Source organism: Xiphophorus hellerii, chromosome 23, assembly GCF_003331165.1.
Source record: "Xiphophorus hellerii strain 12219 chromosome 23, Xiphophorus_hellerii-4.1, whole genome shotgun sequence".
NCBI classification, from domain to species: Eukaryota; Metazoa; Chordata; class Actinopteri; order Cyprinodontiformes; family Poeciliidae; genus Xiphophorus; species Xiphophorus hellerii.
This window is the reverse complement of record NC_045694.1, coordinates 7,140,862-7,166,386: the sequence shown is the minus strand read 5'-3', so window position 1 is coordinate 7,166,386 and position 25,525 is coordinate 7,140,862. Positions and strand designations below refer to the sequence as shown.

General features: G+C 41.2%; 1 protein-coding gene across 1 annotated transcript in view; it reads left to right on the top strand.

Moving 5' to 3' along the window:
- Window positions 1-25,525, top strand: part of dlg3 (discs, large homolog 3 (Drosophila)) — a 123,224-nt gene that overhangs the window by 74,830 nt on the left and 22,869 nt on the right. The window contains 2 exon segments of the mRNA XM_032555080.1: window positions 13,560-13,716; window positions 15,222-15,324. Of these exon segments, the coding sequence (XP_032410971.1) occupies window positions 13,560-13,716; window positions 15,222-15,324 (260 nt within the window).

The window sequence follows — 25,525 nt, the reverse complement described above, 5'->3', positions numbered from 1 at the left end:
AAACCCCATAAAACAGTCAAAGAAAATGTTATAATTCTCAGTGTTATGTGTCTAAAAGTCTAAGGCTTCTAACTTTACATTTAGATTTCAGGTACAGTTATAAGTACATTATAAAAATGCCATACTGCTTCCAAATTGCAAGAATTCACTGGGAGATTCCCTGGCACTGCAAACTACAAGTTACTACAAGTTACTTTTATCACTTGTTAAGAGGCTACAGAAATAATACCAAACTAATACATTAGAATATTTTAAACTTTATCAGGAATCTGTGATGTTTATATTCCAAAGAACCATTTTTGCAGCTAAATGAAATTCCTTTAGAGTCACATGTTATATAACCTTTTGAAAAAAAAAAAAAAACTCCTGGAAATTTGTTGTAATTTTTAAAGAGCCAACCTTTTATTTCTATTTCTAGGTTTAAAAACACAAAACTCTTTTATCACATAGAGGATGGATATGCATTTTCCTCTATGAGATGTTGATATTTATGTGAAGTTATGTTAAAGTTCAACTTTATGTAGCGTTAAAAGTTACATCATTATTATTTATTTCTGTTGGGTTTCTTATGGTTGTCTTTCTCTTCCTTTTAAGTTTTAGATAAGACATCTACCTTCTTGAAATTCAAACCCTTTCTGCTTCAGTGTAAAATGGAGCCCTACCTGCTCTTCACAAACACATCTCCACAGGAGCGCAGCCGAAAGGGCTTCCTGCTCCCACAAGCTGCCCGACTCCATCTGTCAGGAGGCATTGATAAAACCGAGCCCATATCTCAGACCTCTCTGCTTTCGGTGCTGCTCGTTATATTTATGGCAGCGGTTTGTGGGTTATTTTCTGTTTGGCAGCACTAAATGTGCAAAAGGGCCCCCCTGCATTTTGATTTTCTTTTCACAGCCTTGATCATTGTGCATCACCACATGGATGGATGCTAGAATGTTTCCGTATGAGCCATTGCTTGTGTTAAATTTAGCCTATATTGTGTAACGAGTAGTCCGTGTTCTGATTCCAGTACGCATGTTTGAGGAGATGGAGAATAGCGCAGCAGCCAGAGAGAAAATTCTGATTATTCTGATTAGGATCCGTGAGGCTAAAACTAAGTGGCTACCTTGAATGCAAACTCTGATCCGGTATAGACCAGCAGACGAACAGCAGTAGCAGACAATCCTGCAGCTGTCATGATTCATCAGCACACTGGGAAAATCAGGCCACGCACTCCGGTCTCATCACCCATGCTGCCAGCTCCAATCACACATGCATACTGTACACAGAGACATTTGCTCATAGCGTGCTGACAAACGGACAAACACGCAGATAAGCGCAGTGCGCCGTTGTGACAGCGGGAGATGCCTCGCCGAAGTATACACCCGGCGCACCGCACACCTCGTAAATAAGCCGCACAGATGAGAACGGCCCACACAGCCGCCATCCGCACACCTCTGCGCAATCAGGGGGAAAAAAAAACATGGCGTCATCTCGGAGGACGTCACGTCTGACAGCAAGTCACAGCACATGAGCATCTTTGCTGTATGAGACTAACAGGCAGGCTGCATTTCCTTTCTACCAGCCATTGGCTCCAACTAGCAAGGTTATTTTAGATTAGGGGTGTCCAACGTGTGGCCCGAGGGCCATTTGTGGCCCCTGGAGTGATTTTTCTCTGGCCAACCTGACTGCAGATCAAGACTAATACAAATTAGATGTGTCCAGCACAGGCGGTTGATGCAGACGGAATTTTTTTATTTATAATCAGGGTAAAATTATGATAGACATTATTCTCTTACAATGGAAAATGACACAAAATATTAATCTTTTTATTACCAAATCTTCATGATTTGGAAGGTTAGGTAACCACCCCAAAGTAGAATTGGGGTGGGGTTTTATCATATCGTAAAAAAAATTTATTTATTGTTGTCATGATAAATTGATAGTGAATAAAAAACTAAACTGACAGTATGTTATTTTTGCTATTGTCTCTGTTCCACGAGAACTTCAATAAATATATATACATTTGAAAATATGATTAAATGTTGTTACTGTGGGGCGTGCCGTGTTGGCGTAGGGGATAGCACCACCCATGTTTGGAGGCCTTGAGTCCTTGACGCGGCCGTCGCGGGTTCGACTCCCGGACCCGGCGACATTTCCCGCATGTCTTCCCCCCTCTCTATCCCCCTTTCCTGTCAGCCTACTTCCAAAAAAATAAGGGACACTAGAGCCCACAAAAAGACCCCCTGGCGGGGTACAAAAAAATAAATACTAAATGTTGTTACTGTGTGCAGTTTAGTGATATAAATCACACTTTTTTTATGTCATTGGCATCCTGAAGAAGCTATTTAAAACAGAAATGTTTTTCAAGAACAGTGTTTGTGTTTGTGGTGTTATTAATGCTGTGCTATGCTGTCACAACTATACAGTTTCTTAAAAAATAATGAATACATTTTTTCTATCATAATCTTAATTGTTACCACAAACTATAGAGATAAAATTTTAATTCCGTATCACCCACCCTTAATGTAGATACACATTTATCCAGTGACTTTTCCTGAAAAGATAACTTTGCTGCACCCAAATCAAAATTCTTATCATGACAAGAAATGTATCACAATAAATGATTAATGAAATGAATAACATCCAAATTTTATTTAACTTATTGTACTTGGCTAAATATAGAAGCATTTTGAAAGAAAGTGACTCAAATCCTGTTCTTATAAGTGAAAGCATGTTTGCTCAATCGAGCCCAAAAGAATTTGAAAATAAGACGCCTTTGTTTTACCACAGCAAAATCATTTTAAAGTTTTGGATCTACGACAAGTAACATCCTTTATCTACAATACAAACCAAACTAAACAAAAAAAATCAGGCAATTTTATGTTAGGTTTTTGTATTTTTTTTGTCCTCTTAGTACTTTTTACTCGAGGATTTTGAACCTCGAGGTTGTTTCGGCCTTTTTCCTGGCTGCACGTCCCCCTCGCAGTTCTCCATCTGATATTAGCCCCTTTCTGGTTTCTGTCCACATTGGGCTGATGGGAGATAACGCGTGTTTAAAATGCATCTTTGTTAACTATCGCTAAACAAGCAGCTCCCCTCTGCAAATATTACCGAGCTCTACAGCAGATTCTGTCTACAAATATTTTAGAAACTTTGGATTCCTGGACTCTTATCCGTCATGCAGCGCCATTGGTTTGAGGCTTCTGTTCGGTCTGTGACACAGAGGCGACTTGTAAAATAAAACCAGATAATAACAGGGACTGGATCCTCCTAAAGTTTGAAAGAACTTTGAAGTATTCAGATAGTATGTTGAACCAACAAATAAATCAACTAAATTATTACAAACTAACTCTCATAACAAGACAAGAAAATCTAATAATAATAATAGTTATAATGATAATTGTAAATAACAACCAGACATACAGCGTCAGAATTATTACCAACTCCTTGCCAATGTACACCCAATAAAACAGGAGGTAATAGTAAGAAATGTTGAAAACATATTATTTTCCTTACATTTAACAGCAATGTGATATTACAATCAATGAATGAGTTTTTGTCAGGATCTGTGTTTTTCTGTGTTCATTTAGAGTTTTTTGTGTCCTTGCGTCTCTTCGTTGTCCTGTCCTCCCCTTGATTGTTCCCAGGTGTGTCTCGTCTCTGTGATTACCCTCCCGTGTATTTAACTCCACCTGTGTTCTTTGTTCCTCGTCGGGTCCTCGTCAATTATTCGTCAATGTAGAGTCTAGTTTGTCGTTGTCAATGTCAGTCTAGTCCTGGTCAGTGTTTCCCTGTGCCTGCTGCTTGTGCTGGACTTATTACCATTAAATCATCATATTCATCATTCCTGGGTCCACTGCCTCTGCCTCACCACTTCACCACACCCGCACCTCATGACAGAAGGACCCGACCATACCGAACGGTGAGGCTGCTAAAGAAATGGACCCAGCTGGAGTGAGGTTCCCTCCAAGAAGGCAGAGCGGAGGGAGGCGGAGATCTGGCAGGGAGGAGACGGAGCTAACCGAAGCCCTCGCCGACCTGCAGCGGGAGCTATTCCGGGGGACAAGACTGGTGTTGGCACCCCCCGGATTCGGCCCCCGTCGATTCCTCCGTCCGGGAAGTCAGCGACGTGAGCCGCCGGTGGACCCGGCCCCTCGTCGCTTTCCGGAGCCGCCACCTCCACGGTCAGCCCGGAGACAGCGGCGTGAGCCGCCGGCAGACCCGGCCCCTCGTCGCCTTCCGGAGCTGTCACCTCAGCTGTCTGCCCGGAGACAGCGACGTGAGCCGCCGGTGAACCCGGCCCCTCGTCGCCTTCCGGATCCGTCACCTCCGCTGTCAGCCCGGAGACGGCGACGTGAGCCGCCGGCAGACCCGGCCCCTCGTCGCTTTCCGGAGCCGCCACCTCCACGGGCAGCCCGGAGACAGCGACGTGAGCCGCCGGTGGACCCGGCCCCTCGTCGCCTTCCGGAGCTGTCACCCCCGCAGCCGGCCCCCAGGCTTCGCTCCGGCTCACCTCCGCTGCCGTTCCAAGGCTTCGCTGCGGCTCGCCCCCGCAGCCGTTTCCAAGGCTTCGCTGCGGCTCGCCCCCGCAGCCGTTTCCAAGGCTTCGCTGTGGCTCGCCCCCGCAGCCGTTTCCAAGGCTTCGCTGCGGCTCGCCCCCGCAGCCGTTTCCAAGGCTTCGCTGCGGCTCGCCCCCGCAGCCCTTTCCAAGGCTTCGCTGCGGCTCGCCCCCGCAGCCGGTTCCCAGGCTTCGCTGCGGCTCGCCCCCGCAGCCGGTTCCCAGGCTTCGCTGCGGCTCGCCCCCGCAGCCGGTTCCCAGGCTTCGCTGCGGCTCGCCCCCGCAGCCGGCCCCGAGGCTCCGCTCCGGCTCACCTCCAGCTGGCGCACCCGAGGCCGAATCAGCCGGCGTTCCAGCCGGCGCACCCGAGGCCGAATCAGCCGGCGTTCCAGCCGGCGCACCCGAGGCCGAATCAGCCGGCGTTCCAGCCGGCGCACCTTCTGAGACTCCCAGTGTTCCTTCCGAGACTCCCAGTGTTCCTCCTGAGACCCTGACCTCCTGCGTTCCTCCTGAGACCCTGACCTCCTGCGTTCCTCATGAGACCCTGACCTCCAGCGTTCCTCCTGAGACCCTGACCTCCAGCGTTCCTCCTGAGACCCTGACCTCCAGCGTTCCTCCTGAGACCCTGACCTCCAGCGTTCCTCCCGAGACCGAGACTCCCTGCGTTCCTCCCGAGACCGAGACTCCCTGCGTTCCTCCCGAGACCGAGACTCCCTGCGTTCCTCCCGAGACCGAGACTCCCTGCGTTCCACCCGAGACCGAGACTCCCTGCGTTCCACCCGAGACCGAGACTCCCTGCGTTCCACCCGAGACCGAGACTCCCTGCGTTCCACCCGAGACCGAGACTCCCTGCGTTCCACCCGAGACCGAGACTCCCAGCGTTCCACCCGAGACTCAGACCCCCAGCGTTCTGACCGAGACCCCTTGTGCGCCGACCGAGACCCCCTGTGCTCCACCAGAGACCCGACCTCGGGGGGCTCGTCATCGCCGTCTGTGGGCGGCCCCCGGGGCTCATCATCGCCACCTCCAGGGCCGCGGACGGCCGCTGGACCGCCTCCTGGGGTCCCGCCTCCGGGGTTCCCGCCTCCAGCGCCGCGGACGGCCGCCGGACCGCCTCCGTGGTTCCCGCCTCCGTGGTTCCCGCCTCCAGCGCCGCGGACGGCCGCCGGACCGCCTCCGTGGTTCCCGCCTCCAGCGCCGCGGACGGCCGCCGGACCGCCTCCGTGGTTCCCGCCTCCAGCGCCGCGGACGGCCGCCGGACCGCCTCTGTGGTTCCCGCCTCCAGCGCCGCGGACGACCGCCGGACCGCCTCCGTGGTTCCCGCCTCCAGCGCCGCGGACGACCGCCGGACCGCCTCCGTGGTTCCCGCCGCCGCGGGCGACCGCCGGACCACCTCCGTGGTTCCCGCCTCCTTTGCCTCCGCCCACCCAGTGGGTAGTTTTTTGTTGTTTTTGGACTCTTGGCCCTCCCTGTGTTTCCGCCCACAACGGTGGGTTGTTTTATGTTTTTTCTGGACTCTGGCCCCCCGTCCAGCGCCCCTCCGCCCACCCTTGTTGTGTTTTTTGTTTTGTGGGCGTCTGGTAGCCGCCCTTGAGGGGGGGGTACTGTCAGGATCTGTGTTTTTCTGTGTTCATTTAGAGTTTTTTGTGTCCTTGCGTCTCTTCGTTGTCCTGTCCTCCCCTTGATTGTTCCCAGGTGTGTCTCGTCTCTGTGATTACCCTCCCGTGTATTTAACTCCACCTGTGTTCTTTGTTCCTCGTCGGGTCCTCGTCAATTATTCGTCAATGTAGAGTCTAGTTTGTCGTTGTCAATGTCAGTCTAGTCCTGGTCAGTGTTTCCCTGTGCCTGCTGCTTGTGCTGGACTTATTACCATTAAATCATCATATTCATCATTCCTGGGTCCGCTGCCTCTGCCTCACCACTTCACCACACCCGCACCTCATGACAGTTTTACTGGGATTTCGTATTCTACGCAGCATTTTTGCAAGGTGCTGTGAATGCATAGATCCTTTGCACAGCAGTTGAACAACAGTGCTTCAACCACGAGTCCCGCAGCAGCAGGTGATCTAATCAGTAACTCCCTTTTCCTGCAAACACAAAAACCTCCAACTGGTGAGTGCAAGAATTCACCCAGCGGAGTCGCTTTGATGTTTGCTTTGCACATTTAAAGGCTGCAAAAACACAAAAACGGAGGCTGAAATAAAACTAATTAAACCAGATTCACACATCACAGGTGTTAATCATTCTCCACTGATTTTCTATTCGGTCACAGACGGTGACACAGTGTTTGAATTTCCACCTTGCTAGTGAACAGATATGTCACTGTCAAGTTAGAGGAAAAGAGCAGCAAAGAAAAATCGTATGGGGGGGGAATTAAATCAGTGAAGCGCAGACAGTACAGTACATACGTCATCTGTTTGAGGAAGGGAGAGATAAAGCGTCTGGAAATGGCGTCCATCTGCAGTGTCCGCCATTAATCAGCCAAGCAGAGCCAATTACTGCGCTGCGTCCAGGGTAGCCTGACCTGCCGGACCTGCTGCCCAGATATCCATTCACAGCCTGGGGACGGAGCCGCCGCAGCCTCAGCCAACCAGCACATTGAGGCTCAGGGGGAGGAGGGGCGGGCTCTGAATTATAAAGAGAAAAGGGTTCTGCTGCTCCAGAACTGTTTACATTCCTGCCATGGATGAAAGGGCGGAGGGGAGGGGAAGCAGGTCTTGTGATACAGGGTGGAGGCTCTAATGCTGCATTTGAAATAGTAAGAATTCACAGCTATTTTCTACTAAAAATAGCACCGTCAATTGATTAATCACACTGTGATTACTCACTATGCCTGAAATGTGAAAATGCACGTTTTCAAATAAATGTTTTATTATCTGAAATCAAGCATCACATTCAGGAATGTTTAAAAGATTTTTATTTCAAATATAATTTAGAAATGTTTGTTATGCTTTGGTGGAAGGTTAATAACCTGCTGCAGTAAGTATATATTACCTTGGTTTTATCGAAACATCCATGTTTTGTTTTGTTTTTTAAGAATGTTTGGTACTAGTGGACCTTATTTGACAGTAATATGACAGGAAGTAGACAGAGACATGCAGCAAAGAATCTGAGGATGAGATTTGAACTCATGACATAATTCTCTGTCTGCAGGGCCCTTGATTTAATCACTGTGTTTTTTAAAGTGAAATTTGCCACTGAGCACGAGTCCGATTCTCCTCACTTACGTTTGTAAAACCACATTTTTGAACGGAGTACAAGACCGTGTAACGTGCTGCTTTGAACTAGGTAACCCTCAATGGAAGAGAGGCTTTTAGGTCAACTTCGGTACTGCGATTAATCTGAATTATACGACAGGGTATTTAAACCAGCTAAGAAAATGAAAAAAAATACAATTGTAAGGATAAAGTCGAGATTTTACAAAAATAAAGTTGTAAGGGAATAAAGTCATAATATTATGAGAATAAAGATGAGTTTGCACAGTCATCAATTATGAAACAAGCAACAAACATTACATTTTGTCAAAATCGTCAAGCAAATACAAATCAAATATGTCGATCAAAGTCATAATATTATGACTTCATTCTCGAAATATGAAATTTTATATTTTTACATCTTTATTCTCGTGTTCTTTTGACATTATTCTCATAATACTATGACTATTCTCTTAATATTATGACTTTATTCTTGTATGAGTTTATTCTAGTATTATTGATCACCTTTATTCTCAGACGAGTTTATTTTTGTAATATTATGACTTGATTCTTGTAAGGTAATTTTATTTATATAGCAAATTTTCAGCAACAAGGCAATTGAAAGTGCTTTACATGAGTTAGAGAAAGTAAAATCAAAAGAAAAGAAAAGCAAGAGAGAAATACTTAAAGTTTACAAAAGGTAAAAAGTATAAAACTACATATTGGTTCCCCAGGTTTAATAATAATAAGAATGTATAATCTCTGGATTGTAATGTTTTCTTAGTATGTCCCATTGTAGCATTATGTAATATTAATGTGTTAAACATACTAATCGCATACTAACATGTTAACGTTCACAGCCCTAATTCTAAACTCATAAACAAAACAAACGGAAACGCATTCTTCCTCAGATAAGGTGGTCTTATCTGCTGAAATATTTCACAGTAGTCTAAATATTATCCTGCTGTTGGGAAATCTTTGCTGCTGACCAGCAGTCAGTCAGGTCATTGATTATAAGATCAGCAAATCAAAGGCTTGGAAATGACGAAAGGTCATCCACACGTACCTCAGCCCACTCAACCTTCTGCAAGTTATCAAGGAGTTCCTGGGAATCTATCTGTCTAGTCTCCGGAGGGGCAAGCTGACAGACAAGAATGCTGGTCTGCAGAGAGCTGAAGCCACCAACGCATCACAGCAGAAACAGCGCAGCTTGATAGGAGATTAAATCTGAGCTGGAATCTTCTTCCAGTTTCTACAAAACGGATAAAAACGTGCTGGAAGTGGAGCGTTGGGGTGAACTATGGCGACCTGCCTCGGAGCTGTTTCTCATCACAGCACACCAGGATGAGATAGGGGAAGGAGGCCCCAGAAAACAGCTTCTAAATGTGTGGACCTCCTCTGTGTGGAGGGTCAGAGTCTGAGAGCGGCCACCGGAGCAACGCCGTGTCCGAGATGTTCACGGTGAACATCTCATCCTCCATGTTGCTGGTGAAGAGGCTGCCTCAACACGCAGTGGGGAAATGCTCTTTCAGAAGCACACACCGGATATGGATCCTAAGGTAACCATGGAGATCTGCGTGCCTTTGAAGCTGAGATGAAAAGCTCAAAATGGAAAGCGGGGTTATTTTAAGTCCAAGTTAACCGAAGGCAAGTCGGCTGTTTTAGCATATTTAATGGCAGTAGCTGCTCACTGTCTTTTGTTTACAGATATTTTTTTAAGCTGTGGAAAACTTTAAGACCAGCGTTAAACACTGTCATCCATGCCGTTGGTTTTAGGGTAACTAAAAGGCATCAAAGAAAACATCTTTAAAGCGTTTTCTCTCTTGTCTTTTTGTTGTAGGTACAGTTGTATTGTTATAATCTCCTCCAGTTTCCTAGTTCAGCTATTTAAAGGGGACATAGGATGCAAAATTCACATTTTACACATTTTTGTAATTCCGCTTGAAAAAAAAACCCATTCGGCCATTTTTTGGAAATAAGTTGATGTTTTTTGGTGTCTGGAAAATTTCAGAAACCTCCCTATTGTTGAGTCATAGTCAACGGAAAACTGTCAACTGTTTTCCGATCTCCATCACATTTGGCCAACTGGTTTTACTGCTGTTTTTCCAGTATGAGTACTGGAAAGAACAAGTGTTTTGTTGTTGACTTACCAACCTGAAACCATGTGCTGCATTCTTGTTGGTTGTACAAGGGACTCCACTTCTGCTTTTCAAAGATGGACGGGTGTATAATTGCAAATCTGTCAAGTGTGAGTGTAAACATTAAGTTTTTCCAGCAGCAGCTTATTAGAATTTAAAATGACAAGACAGAAATTTTATTGTCTATGAATAATTTTGTGGAAAAAAAAGTTTTGTTTCCTAACTTCTTTAAGGCTGTTACATGTTTAATAGGTCACCTTTAAAAGTTTTTCCTCCCAGTCAATCACTGTTAAGATAAACCTCAGAGTCTGAACTGCTTTCTGAGCCGCCGTTCAACAGGAAAAGCTGCCTTAACTTGGAGTCTGAGCGCAGCCATTAGGGAATGAGATGTAATTGTTCCTGTAGACCGCAGGCTGGGAAGACCACTAATGGGAGACATGCCGTCTTTTCTGTTGAGAGGAAATTGTGTGTGTTTTTGTGCACAGTGGTGGATGTTAATGTTGATATCTGTTGAAAGTGTATATATGTGTGCGTGTGTGTGTGTGTGAGAGAGGGAACTGTTAGGTTTCCCAGAGTCTGCATTTTCATGTGTGGCGTGTGATTTTGCTGTACTGAAGAGGTGGTTTGGCCTCTCCGGCATCTTAAAGCTGAGGCAGCCTGCTGGAGGATGAGTCATAGAGGCTAAAGGAGAGCTTTGGGTAGTGGCCTATTGTCGTGCTCTGATTTCACTGCATGGTGTGTGTATGCATGTGAACATTTCCATGCATAGGCAGAAAGTACTGCTATCAGTAGATAACAGCTCTTTGGACCTAGTGGTTTTACTGCTGATGTAGTGAACAGTGCAACCTGTCAAATATACTATAAATCACTAATAAGACATAATAGAAAAGAATAGTTTCATCAAAAATTACACATCTTTCATAGCTAACTTTAAATAACACTTCCTTTAAATAGTATTATAGTTTTTATTTTATTTTCAAAATGTTATTTATTTTCCGAACCAAAAACATTTTTATGATGGTATCATTACCACTCAGTATCATTCTTTGTCAGACATTTGCTTGCTTTTTACATCTGTCCAGATTTGTGACGATATGCAGTACCAGTACTAAACAGGTGTTAGTACTGGTTTAGCACCAGTGCTGAATTTTTTGTGGATGATTTCTAATGTTTGTTCATTTTAAGACTCTTACCTGCCAATTTTATGTTAGTTTTTATTATTTTTTGCCTGCTGATATTAAACTCTTTAACCTTCCCTTTAAGAACTATAAAAAGGTATAAAACAGCTTTAAAAACAGTGTTATAGGATAGTAAGCATTAATTATTTATACAGAATGAGGAAAGGCACCATCATTTTCTTTTTTTATTATTATTTTATAGTAAAGATGAAAGAATGTTATATTTTGAACTTCATAATCTCAGCACGTTAACACACCATTAATAAAACTAGTGTGTATTTGCTGTAGAATCTAGATACTAAACTTGATTCTTGAGATTTCCAAAAGGCTTCCAACATTCCCAAATCCAGCATCCTCCATTGTTCTGTTTATGATGTTATTCGTTTTGATTGTAGTTTAGTGCAGCAGCTGTTGTTTAAACTCTATTTTCAAGAATAAATTGACAAATACAATTATTTGCGTAGTCTCTCTGCACTAAGATCCTCTACAAAAATAGAAATATGATCAAACATTCACTGAAGATACATTTTGAATAATGTGAGGCACTGAACTGGATCTGTGACCATGTTTCCACAGAACCAGTTAAGAACCATCTCTAACAGCAGCAGTAGTTTTGGACTGGAACCACGTCAACACTTTAACAAGCTGTCATCTTTAGCAAAAGTTTTTCCAAAATCTGAAGTCGACGTTGTGAGGAGTCATAAATGTTTGACTTCTGATGACTCATATTTGTGCAAACAGTGATGCAAAGAGGAAGAGTGTGCCACCAGCACACTGGCTGGTGAATCTTTTGCAGTCAATGATTTACCTGAATGTCTAAGCCTCATCTTTACTCCTTTTGCTGTCTTTACTGAGGGAATATCTGAAAATGCATTTACCATACATGTTTAGGCATGTACAATATATTTATATAGTATATATAAGAAGGGGTTTCCTTTTTTTTGGAAAACATTTTTTAACATGTTTTTAAAGTGTCTTCTTCATATAATCACCGTAAAGAAGTCAGTCTTAAAGAACAACAAATACTTAAACTATTCATAAAAAGACACAAAAACGTTTTTCTTCACTGACTGACATCAAATCTGATTAAACTTCTTGTTTTAGATGATTTGGGATTAAATCACCCGACTAGCTATTTCTAATAGTTGAATGCCAAAGTGAATAGAGAAGTTTAGATACATTGTTTGCTTTCTTTAAATTCAAAAATCTAAACATATTTCCCAGTATTCACATGGGTTAGTGACCATAGGCGCCATGAATAGCTAAAATCTTTAAAAACATTTATACCTGGTAATTTTAATATCTCAAACACCAAATATACCTTAATATGCATTAATATGCACAGTGGAAAGCATCTTAACATAACTGTAGAAGCGAACATCTCCCGTATCTCCATTCTCGGAGAAACAGCCAATCAGTGCCAAGGAAAATGAAAGGAGCTTCTAGATTGGCTGCTTTCAAACAACAGCCAATAGCATCTCTAGTAGCGTTGTGCCCAGCTTTTTTTTAGCTTTTCAAGCTGTATTTTCATTCTAATTTTTCCTGAATATGTCTTCAAAAATTAGGGTGTTTGCCCCTAAATCTATCAGTAAACTGTAATCTGGTTTTTTGCTGATTTTGATTTTTGGCTTTTTCTTCCAGACTCTTTTCTTTGTGCATAATGACGCTTTCTCACCAGCTTCAGCCAGAATCCTTACTGCTGAACTTTAGCTTTAGTTCTGCAGTAGATTCACATGTTTCAGTCCAAAACGTGTTGAACTGCAACATCTCGAAATTGTATGCAGGGATTAACTAGATTATATGAAGGTCCATCAGAGTCTTCCTGATATGTTGGCTGATTTCTAGAGTTCTCCATGAGGTTCTACAAGGAAGCGGCGACTTTTAGGTGTCGCCTGAAAATACATCCATTTAACTCAAATGTTATCAATGCATATAATAATTTGAGTTTAAATAAATTCCTCAACTAACAAATAAAAATTGAGTTTGTCAATGCAAACTGATCTAAAGCTGTACAAGTTTAGTCTGATTTAATGTCAGAAGATGGAAGAACAATTTTGTGTTTTTTGAACAGTGTAAATTTTCAGCTGCTCACTGGTCAAACTTTGCTTTTTTGTGAGAAATCAAACAGGTGTTTAATGCTTTTTGGAGGAGAAATGTATCTACTGTAAAGACTTGGGACACCCAGACCTTTGTATGCCTCTGTAGCATAATGTCAGCTGCACGGGTGTTTCAGAGTTACTCACTGCCTTCTGCCAGTGTGTGGTGCCCTCCACCTCAATCATTTAAATGTTCTGTTTACAGCATTCCCAATACAAATAAAGGCTCCAGATTGAGGGATCTGCTGATAGATCCTGTATTGAGTGTTCTAAACATTTTGGTATCATGCAAAGTCAAAGCAAAGATGGCTGTTGTCTGAAAACACCCTGCATATATCGATCTCCTGTGGTATCTTCTGTCTGTTTACTCTATCCTGTCCTTCACCCTCACGCCGTCTCTTTCTCTTTGGCAGGGAGCCGAGGAAGGTGGTGTTGCACAAGGGCTCCACCGGATTGGGCTTCAACATCGTCGGCGGGGAGGATGGAGAGGGGATTTTTGTCTCCTTCATCCTGGCTGGAGGGCCGGCTGACCTGAGCGGCGAGCTGCGGAGGGGCGACCGGATCCTGTCGGTCAGTATTTGAACTCCAAGCTTCCTGTCTGCCCTCATCCACAACTGTAACAAGCTGGAGGAAGTGAGATTTTCAGCCAGCTCCCGCTGTCAGAATAATGATGATAGAATTAAAGGTGGCCTGGCGTTCAGAAAGCCTGCAAACACCTGCCCACGCAGATATGTCCTTGAGCAAGACATTAAATCCATAACAACTCTGAGGGAGCCAAGCTGCTCTCTGCACAAAATCCAGTGATGCTTAAAAATATGACTGTTTTTAGTACAGTTCTGCATTCAGTCCAGCAACACATTATGTATAATATTTAAACATGACTTATTATGCTTCCTTGTTCAGCTTAGGATAAGTCTATGGACAATACAAAACATGTTTATTACTTTTTTTATGCACAAAATCATTCTTAGTTAAGGAGATTTTAGTCTACTCAGTTCTGACTATTCTGAGCTGTTTTAGGGCCTTTATCACTTTAACTTAATGTTTACACTCGCACAAATGGCTGAAAACAAACGCACAATTCAACAATCGTACATCTTTGAAAAGCAGAAGTAGAGCCTCCTACACAACCAACAAGAATGCAGTAAGTGGTTCTGAATGGTAAATCTGCAAGAAAATACCAGCAGCCATTGTACAGCAGTAAAACCAGCTGACCCAATGAGCTTCATCTCTATGTGGGTTGCTAGGTAACAGGGCTGGTCTTAGATGGGGTTGCTAAGTGACGGCAGAGTGCCATTCGAATGTGAATTAACATTCAGGAGGTTATTGAAACGGCTCATTTTCCAAACACCAAAACACATTAACTTATTGCCAAAAAAACAGCTGGGTGGTTTTTTTTATGCTTAGGCTGTTTTTAGAAGCAGTAGAGATTTAAATAATAGTTTTAAAATGTTCAAAATGTGAGTTTTGCATAGTAGGTCCCCTTTAAGATATTAGAAATATGAAGGAATCTAGGAGCTCATCATACATTAAAGGTTAAGATTAAAGCTGCTAAAATGTTGGATTCAAGCAGTGCTTTTTCAAAAATATTCATACGTCTTGAACTTTGTGACATCTAGTCAAATTACAACCACAAAATATTTGGGGGCTTTCACATGAACTCAAAGTAGTAAATAGTAAGGAAATTAAGACATAGTTTGCTACATTTTTTTACAAAAAAAAAAAAAAAAAAAACTCTGGAAAACGTGACCTGCATTTGTACTCGATTTTCACTTCTTTATGTAGATCTTTTGGAGTGTGCCTCCACCATGTTTGAACATTTTAAAAAAGCACTTTTTTATTCTTCTTTGCAAAATAGTCTAATTATCTCAGTGTTTTTCCACGTCACTATTATCCCCTACTTTTGTGATCCCGATAAAATAAACTGAAATTTGTGGATGGAACAAAATAAATCTTAAGTTAAATAAGTTTGAGGACTTTTGCTGTGTATCTAAATTGAGTATAAATTATGAAGCTGAGAACATATTTTTTTTAAAGATCAAAACCTTTGAATCATTTTTAATAATTTTTTGCAGGTGAATGGAGTGAACCTTAGGAACGCCACTCATGAACAGGCAGCTGCAGCCCTGAAGAGAGCTGGACAGACTGTCACCATCATTGCTCAGTACAGGCCTGAAGGTAGGCAATTACTGTCATCTTTCATGTATTAATATGCTTTATCTCAAGTGTGTCTCCATTTTATACTTTTTAAATGAATCCTACTGGTGAAAATGGCAGAAGAACATTATTTCAACAGCTGTTGGTTTTTCAAAATGAGTCTTAGGGTGGACAGTTTTCCAGCCCTACTGATCTTCGCTTGAGTCCTCATTAAGTGCTTGTTATAATTTCACTTGTAAAACAATTTTCACAGTGAGCAGTGTCAACAGATTAGTCCCATTAGAGCTGGAAATTGTCTATTAAATTTGGAGCTAATTTAAAGTTAATCTGTTTTAGAAGTCCACAGAGATTGGTCTCAATTCAAAAAATTCAATTACAGTCTTTTGCTTTATTAGCAAAATTGCCTTATAAAACAGCTACTTGCCATTCCACCATGTAAAGTAAAGGCTACCATTCTCCTTTTCTTTTTTTTTACAATTTTGAATGAAACTCTTAAGAACAATCTACTGGTTTTTCACTTTATTAAAGATCTTCTCCTTTGTCCACAGTCATGTAAAGCAACTTGTTGGTTTTTGCAATATTTGGTGAGCAGAAAAAAAGGGTACTGAACATTTCCTTAAATTCAGTCATTAGAATAACTGTAGCCTTGGTTTTGAAAGTTGCAGCATTTAGAAGACAGTTTGTTAAGCAGAAGTATAGAAACTGGTCTGACTGCCTGCACGCATAACACAAACCTGTAATTGTTAAACGCATTAGACGTATCCAGAGTTGGGAAGTAACTAGTTACTAAATTGAGTAAATTACATTTACTCAATTAATATTTTTGAAAATAATTTACTTTTAGAAGTATTTTTACTAAGCTGTACTTTTTACTTTTACTTGAGTTATGTTATTATGTAGTATCTCTGCTCATTGTTGAGTAAAATTTCTGGATTTTCTACACATTGAATGAAAATCAAATGTTTTAACCAAAAATTCACCAGACACAGACCCACACCTGCAGTTTTTCTTAAAGTTTTATAAGTTTCTTACTGAAAGATACAAATTTTTCTTTTGCCTGATATTTTTTGTTACTTATTTGAACTATTGTTATTTTATCCCTAAAATACCAAAATTTGGGTGTGCCGTGGTGAAGTCGGGGATAGCGCAACCCATGTTTGGAGGCCTTGAGTCCTCGATGCGGCCGTCACAGGTTCGACTTCCGGAACCCGACGATATTTGCCTCATATCTTCCCCCCTCTCCTTCCCCTTTCCTGTCAGCCTACTTTCATATAAGGGACACTAAAGCCCACAAAAGACTCCCTGGAGGGGTAAAAAATAATAATAATAAATAAATTTACACTTCAATTTATATTGATTATGTAATTTTTTAAATAATTGATTAATAATTTGATCAGTTACTCAGTATGTGAGTAGACTTTTTACCTAATACTTTTTTTCTCTTACTGGAGTGATTTTTCAAATGGCTGCTTTTTACTTCTACTTAAGTAAAAATATGTTGAAGTAGTTATGCTCTTACTTGAGTAATTTCTTTATGAACTCTGCCCACCTCTGGAAGTATCTCAACTAAAGAAACAACAAAAGTTGAGTTTTACATCTGCCTTCACATATGTGGGCAAAGTTCCCATCATGCATCTACTGCTGTCCGAGGACCCAGTAGTAACTGAAGGTTTAGGTGTCAAATACCAAATTACCTTGGCTTCTCTGAAACGGAAATGTTACCAGGTCGACACACGTAAACTATACGTCTCACCTTTCAAGATGTCTGAACAGCTGCAATCACATTGAGAGATTTTCAGATGCAGCAGTAAATGTAGCTGGGCGTACAATATGGTCAGCTGTTCAGAGCAACCTGACAAATCCAAATATTAAATACTATTTCTCTTAAAATGAAGCTAAAGGATAGCCTTGTTTAGATTAAGAATGCAAAATTAGAAAAACTTTTTTTTTTAAATTTGATGTTGAGTTGAAACATGCTAATTCCCCTTATATTGTTTTTTGTTTACTCTTGAGTATCTGGTTTTGTCGCGACCAAATGGTGAAATGTTTATTACTGTGAGGAAATGACAAACCAAAAATCCAGATTAGCAGGCTTGAGAAACAATCAGGCAAACTAACCAATGCCTTTGTAAACATACGTCAAAGTTCTTTCCCAGCTCCATCTTTTCCTTGTTTGCTCATAAACATATGGGAAGTTTACAAAGGACAAACGATCAGCACAAAGTGTCCGCAAAAACATAAACAAAGGCCAAGTCAGATTAAAGTGTTTATTAGATATTTTGAGTTGTGTGAGAAAATCTTTCAGTGAAAACTAAAGACCACAGAGGTCTGGGATGAAACGTTTCTGTGTGAGGTTTGGTTTCAGTGTGACTTAATTATCCATCTGAATGAGCTCAAACTGCAGCTGACAGGGGAAATTACCAACACCGTGCATGCTGCAGTGAAGGCTTTCACAGCCTCGCTCCACCTGTAGGAGATGCTGCAAGAGGAAAGTCATGCTGCCAGTTCATGGCAGATATGGTTGCCTAAAGACCGAGCATGCTTTCTACCGAGTTCACACAGCAATCTGCCGACAAGCCAGAGGAAATACAGAGGTAGAAATTCTCTGTTTTAAAGTTCAAAGTCGTGCCACACTGATGCTGAATAATTACTCTTATTTCTCAACTTTTAATGTTTATTGACCAACAATCCAGCAGCTCAACTGATTGTATCTGAGTTGGACAGAACATGCGAGAGCAGATTCACTCTGTAATGAAAACAGAAGTCATGTCACTGATACTCACCTTTCTGACAAGTTGTTCATGCTTGAAAGCCTTTTAATATGCTTGAATTACAACAGTAATGTAAAGAATGTGGGCAAAAATTCCTCCATAGTAATGGAAAAAGACTCGCAAACACTCGATGCTGGTTGTTGCCTCACAAGCGGAAAAACCAGTTATTCGGTTTGAGAGGCAATTACCTTTTCACACATGGACTGATTGGATTTCTTCTCTTTTTATAAATTAATTCCTCATTTAAGAATGTTGACGTTTGCATTTATTGTAGTTGTGTTATCTTTGATTATCTGAAAGTTTTTACCAAAGTCAGACAAAATTTGTAAGGAGGCAAATATTTTTCCATGCGACGTATAACAAATTAGAAGTAAAATATCTTGATGTCATTTTTGATCCTCATTTAAAGTTTATTAAGATATCAAGTAGAGTTTGCAAATGCAAACATGTCTTTCTTTAGACTAATTAGAGTTTGTGTATCATTTCATGCTGCAAATATTTTCATGCATTCATTTTATTTTTCCTCATTTGCTCTACGGTTTTCACTGAAAATGATACATAATTAGGTGATTAAGATCTTGGATACGAAGGCTTGTGGGTCACATTACTGTCGTTTTCTTAAGAAACCAAATGTGATGAACTTTGAAAGTGCCATTAAATTTTAGAACCTCATTCAAATTTTTAAATGTTCACGTGGTACGACACCTCGAGTGTTTAGCGACCTTTCAGTTCCACTTAGAGCTGCTGCTTCAGTGGAAATTGTAAGAAATTGTTAGAAATAGTCATATAAATGATATCTGGCTGAATATTTTGGTTTTGTATCATTGGACTGAATCAGTCATAGGTGTTGACTCTGTGTTGTATATGCAATTTAAATTTTGTGCAATAATCTTTGTTTTCATGTAAGTAAAAGCCCAACTTTGGACAGACATTGCAAAAAAGCTTTTTTTTTTAACAATGTAAAGTGTAATTTTATTCTGTTGAACACACACTCCTATGAAAATAAACCAAAAAACAAAATAAATAAATAAAATAAAAATAAATAAGCAAGCTGATTTGATCTATATTTAAAAAATAGCAATCTTAATTTTGTGACTTTTATTTTGTAAATATGTGATCTGTGTTTATTATTTTTAGGGTCATCAGAAAGGTCAAAAACAAACAGCTTGTAATAATAAATGAATGTTGCAACTGTGGAAGTTTATAATTTTCTCTTTTAAGTTTAAGTATTAAATAATAAAAGAATAAAAGTAAAAATTATTAAGGTTCCCCCGTGCCCAAACCCCCCTCTGTCTTACTGACACCACTGCATTTTTGTTAAAATTGCTTGTTCTTGTTGTTTTTTCATTTAATTTTTACATATTGCTTATTTTTAAGAAAATACATTCAAAACATCTTTTAAAACTATCACTTTATCAACTTGGAAATGATTAATTGTCTGAGTTGTGTACTGGTTGTGTTTATTTAATTACATTTACTTGAGTAACTTTTTTGAAAAATGTACTTTTAAGAGTATTTTTATTACTCCTAAAAGCATGACTTGAGAAAAATTTCTGGACGCTCTACCCACTGAAAAACAAGCATGTTTTAACCAGATATTCACCAGGACACAGTGCAGTTTTTGTTAAAGTTTCATACATTTTATATTGAAAGAAACAGATTTTATTATTATTATCGTTATTTGTTACTTATATGAAATACTGTCATTTTGGTCCTTACAATACCAAACATTTCCGCTTAACTTTATATATTGATCTATCTCATGTAATTTTTTAAATATTGGTTAATAATTTGATCAGTGACTCAGTACTTGAGTAGACTTTTTACCAAATACTTTTTACTTGAATAATTTCTTGTACGGCTACTTTTTACTTGAGTAAAAATATGTTGAAGTAGTGCTACTTTTACTCGAGTACAATTTTTGGGTACTCTACCTCCGTCTGTTAATTAGCCAAAGAATGTGTGTGAACAGCGTTACTTCCTCGTTGCATTGTGGGAAATGTAGGATCTAGTATGGCAGGCTCTCAGCTGGCAGAGAAGAGATTCTCCAGCTTTTCTTTTTAGAGGCAGATCTTTTAAAAGTTGTCTAACCTTATTAAAGTGTGGTTCCTGGGTGGGTTCGGCGGGCCGTGGTCGTGCAGTCAGGTGTACCCGGTTCTGCTACCCGACTAGCAGGGGCGGTGTTTCGGATAGGTCGGTTGCAAGGTATTCAGGTTCAGGGGCGGGCTCCTGTATTAGCAGGCTGAAGAGTTGAGCCAGATCCAAGGCGGGTAAAATAATACCTCCCGTCCGCCCCTGTTCAGTCTCCGAGCCCCAGACGAGAAGTTTGTGGACACAAACCCGGGGCGGCGATGGCAAGGGGACTCTAACCGGGCTCTTCTCCCACCGAGGCACCGGAGGAAAGTTTGAATGCGCTCACGGTGAAGGTGGAAAGCGGCAAACTTTATCGGTCTCTCCCCGGCGGTGTGGATGGGGGATGGGCTCGGATACAACAGCAGGAGCAGCAGCACTACCGAAGCCGCATGAAGTCCCTAATGGCTGGATAAAGAAACCACCGGTTGCCCCAGCGAAACAATAACCACGCTTTGACCGAACCGAGGTGAGCCGAAGAGGGAAGAGAGTCGAGAACATCAAGCCTTGGAATCAGGAACAAACTCCGTGAGTGGAAATGCTCGTTTTACCTGTTATTGTACTGGGGACGTTTCTCACTAACCTGTAGTTTTAATACTGACACACCTTTAAAAAAGCTCATATTTCAGGTATCTGAGAGTTATTGTAGAGAAGAGAAAGGATAAAAATGAAGGTTAAACTAGCATTTGACAGCCTCAGCCTTACTAAAGATGCCAGCGCCTGCCATTACCTGAATCCGTCTCATTTTATGACCTAATTTTAGTTATCTGACGATTTTAAAAACAACCTGTTCCCATTGGGTTAAGACAGTGGAGTCACGTTACAGTTATAAGCAGCAGAAGCCATTCAACAGTTATCCTCGTGTAACTTTAACCTTTAGGTCACAGGTGTGGTCAGACAGGTGAGTGTTTGATGACCTCACCTGTAGGTTGTAAACTTTACATCTTGACGTTGTATGACTTTTATTTCTCCACCTTACCACACTAAATGCTGACTGAATAAATTACAGGAGCTGCTCACTTTTCTTTCTTTCTTTTTTTAAGTTTATTCAACAAAATGGTTCCACCAGCTTTACCCTGCATTGCAGCTGTCTGGGCACATTCAGGCCTCTTTCTGTTCTGTGTCGGTGTATCCAAGCATGTTGTGGTGATACTGTAACAACACTACAGAGGATATTGTGAGCTTTACATCTTGGCTAGGCTTTCAGATTTAGACTATGTGAGGAATGCAAAAGGGCATAAGTTGTAGCATGCTCTCTCTCGCACTGTAACTCTTTCTATAAAAACTACCATCAGATGTCAAATAATGTACATGTTGAGCTTAAAAACGCCACTGACTGAAATTAAAACTGACAGGAGTGCAGTTTGGATTGTTCTGGTCTTAAAACAGATAATACATGTTCACACTTGGCTCTGAGAGATGATGTTGTCTTGCATGCCAAATCAGTCGGGCAGAATCTTGAATAATTATGCGGCTAGTTAAAGGGGAGCTTTGTCTTCCATACCAAATGATCCTGCTGTCAGCTCTGTGCCCTCTTTGTTACTCAGTGAAGGACTTATCTGCTAGTGTACAGTCCTTAACTACTCTGGACCAACATGCCAAGTGCTGGCAAATGATTGACTTCCTGCATCCCCTCTGGTGATCTGTGCCCAGCAATTCTACTGGCATCTTAAAGGGAGTGTGTGACATGTTGTTCATTTAACTTTGGAGCAGAAGGAACCCCCAATGAGCTGTACAGGGACGAGTCAATCAGAGGGGGGCGAGTGGAAGATGAGTGCTAGTTAATGCCAGGCAAAATGCCTGCAGAGTTTCCTCAGAGGCCAGGAACTGGGCATCCATGGATCTTTGATCGAAGGCCAACTCTGTTCGCTAAGAGGGGCCACAGTGCAAAATACAGGCTACAGCAAGAGGCCTGTCTGGGTGTTGGTGGCTTTCTGCAACCTTAAAGCTACAGTATGTAACCTTTATATAAAAAACATGCTTTTTATTTGTTACAACTACCACCATGTTGTGACAGGATTATAATCATCTAAAAAGATCCAGTTTCTCCTCTTCCTCCATGTGCTGCTATTGCCGTCTGAAGAAATGTACAAAAACCAAAAACAACCAATCAGAGCCCAGAGGAGTGTCTTAGCACTGTTAATCTACCTTATGAATGGTTGCTAAATGTGCTATTGGAGGAGAAACAACTCGTGTGTATCCGCTGTCATTGGTGGCCATGCTAACTCGCCTTAGCATTCACAACAAGCTCTGCTGCGGACGGGGGGACTTAGTGCCATGATTGACGGCACTAAGACCCGCCTCCTGGCTCTGATTGGTTGTTCCTAGTTAGCATTTGATGAAGGCAGAGTAACTCAACTTTTTCACAGATTATCTGTCTTATACCAAACTGTCACAGCAAAATGACAGTTCAACAGATATGTAAAAATGAAAGTTACATACTGCAGCTTTAACAATCCAAAGAGCCATTTTTGACATTATTCTAGCTAAATAAAACTAATTTAGAGTTGCAAATGTTTACTATAGGAAATGATTTAATTTTAAAGAATCAAAATTTTATTTCTATTTTTTATTTTAAAAACACATTCAGACTTGAAAACTTTTGCAAAGAGAGGGTACATACATCTGATCTTGATATAACTAAAGAAAAACAACAACCTATAGACAACAAAACAATGGAAAACTACTAAAATATGCTTTTGTTTATATTTAGAAACTTCAGTCATTTATCATTTTTATCTAAAGCCCCAGGTTGCAACCTCTGATTAGACCATCATCTGCTCTTTAAATTTGCTAAAAAATAAAAAAGCAGGTTGTATATGTGCATACTGTTATGTCACACCATGAAAGAATGTAATTGCTCCAAGTCTCTGGATGTTGTAAATGGCAGGAGTAGTATGGAGGAATGTGTCACCCTCATTAAACTCACAGCACTGTGCATCTGAGACCTTTGCAAACACATTTAAGCGAAGTTGATCACACGCCGTCTGCAATTCACTATACCATGGAGCATTAGCATCGACTAGCTTGACTATCCCTGAGAACATTGCACTTTCTCACATTACAAGCACATGCCCCCCATCCAGTGTTGCCTAACCGGATCAAACCAGAAGCCTCCGTCCCCCAAAATAAAATATAAAAGCTGTACAACTAATGAGGGCACACAGTGGGAGTGAGATACAGATTAGTCCCAGTTTCCATTAGCTGTCTTTTTTTCTTTTTCTTTTTTTTCTTCCTGTGGGTCACTCCTAAAAATACAGACCAGCTCCGGAGTGTTAATTGATATAAGGAACCTGGATTTCAGTGTCATAATAATTGTAGTCACTCACTACTGCACCACTTCAAAGGTGTTCCTGTTTAATGAATCATTTATGCAGGACTTATCACCAGTCAAGAATGCATCAGTCAACAAAATCATGCAGTACTTCATGTGTTTTCACCTGAGGAGGGAAGGACCTTCTCCTTTTTAAAACTGTTGTCAAAACAGGGTGTTTGTTTTGGTAGAGAAGTCACAGAAGCTGGTCTGATCATTTGGGAAACTATGGTTCTCCAAGTGAGGCGATATATCTTTAAAACATGCATCTTTTTATGGTTGAAATGCTTCCACAGTTCAAATGTAACAGAATTTACCCACATGGGGTTTATTGCTAAATAAACACTAGCAATATTCCCATGAAGCTGTTGGAGGAACTTGGGACAGTGCAAAGCACAAGAACGTACTTTACTTTGTACAAAGCTAATTATGTTTAAAGTCCCTCATTAATGATTTTCTGGACAGAAATACAGTGTTCACAAAACAATGCTTGTGGACTTGAATTTATTTTGGATAACATGAACAACTGTGAGCTGAACAGTGTTGCAGTTCTTGGAGTAAGAAGGTTTTGGGTTTGAATCTTTCTAAAGTGTGTCATTTCCATGTTGTTGTGTTTTTTACAAAGTGTTATTTTTATCTGGGCACGTCGGCTGCCTCCCACAGTTAAAAAATAAAACTCTTGGTTTCTACTGTTTACTCTGAAATTGTCTGTAGATTTAAGGGCAGTTAAATGCATCTAGGCTGATTACATCTCAGTGATGCAACAAAGTCTGTCCAAATTCAAAGGCTCTTCCAAATGCGTTGAAGAACGGGTTTGGTGTATCCTTCTAGCCCACCCTATCCCAAGATGCATTGCTGGTCGAACGGGACATTTTTGTTCTTGTAATGATGAAGCAAGAAATGGAGTGGGAGTTCAGTTTTAAATATAATTATTATCAAGGAGTACAAACATTTAAAAGTTAAATTCATTGTGTTAGGCTTTTGTCATTTGCAGACATGCCTTGTAAGATAATTTTTGTAAAAATAAAAGATTAAATTTGGGGGAAAAAGCTCAGGAACATTTCAACCACCATTTTACCAGTTTATGTATAGTCACAGTTGCTAGGCGACAGAACATACTCTTAAGAAAGCTAAAGGCTAGGCTATCCAATTCCACGGCCGCTCACCTCCCGTCTTCATGGTCGACCGGGTAGTCTGGTTCTTCGTAGGATGCAGCTCATGAATCCTGATACACCACTCGCATCTCCGACATGAGAAGTTATGCATTCTAGCAACGGCAGCCATGTTGGAGGCATTTACAATAACTAAAACCAGATACTTCTTAGCGAGCAGCCATTGATTTTGTAGTCATATTTATGTTTCTCTCTGCACTCAGAAGTCAGACTATTTTCCATTTGTTGTTTTTCTGAATCCCTAGTCGGTAAAAGAAAGTCGCCTCAGAAAGTCGGACCTTGCCTAGCAACTCCAAGTTGTATCCAATATTACTTCTGTCTCGTGTAGTGAAACATGGAGGTCTGGTTGTTTCACAGCACATCTGGCAGTTTGTACCTCATTAAACCAACTGCACACATAGAGCTGTAAAATATTTATTTGAAAGCAGGAAATGATGAGAATTATAGTACTGGATTCTATTGCTGAGATCCAATCCCCCTCTTCTCATCTGGGATTAGACATCATTCCCGGCTTTGATTCATGAGACAAATTGGAAGCAGAATAATTTAATCCTCCTCTTTGCAATGAGCAAGATATTAGCTGCCTCTCATCTGTGATTAAGGTGCGACTTTCTGGTGTCACAGGACGTCCATGATTTCGTTGGGCCCATTCCACCCACTTTATTTAGCACTTCTGTGATTTCATGTTTGGTCTTGCGGAAGAGTGTGAGAGGGATTTGCTGTGTCAGGGAAACATTTCTGACGTGGGATGTTGTATGTTGGCTCCAATGTGGGCACTACAGTTAGGCTTGGCACAATAAATTTTGCTGGATAAAATGTCCCAGAAGTTATTGCGA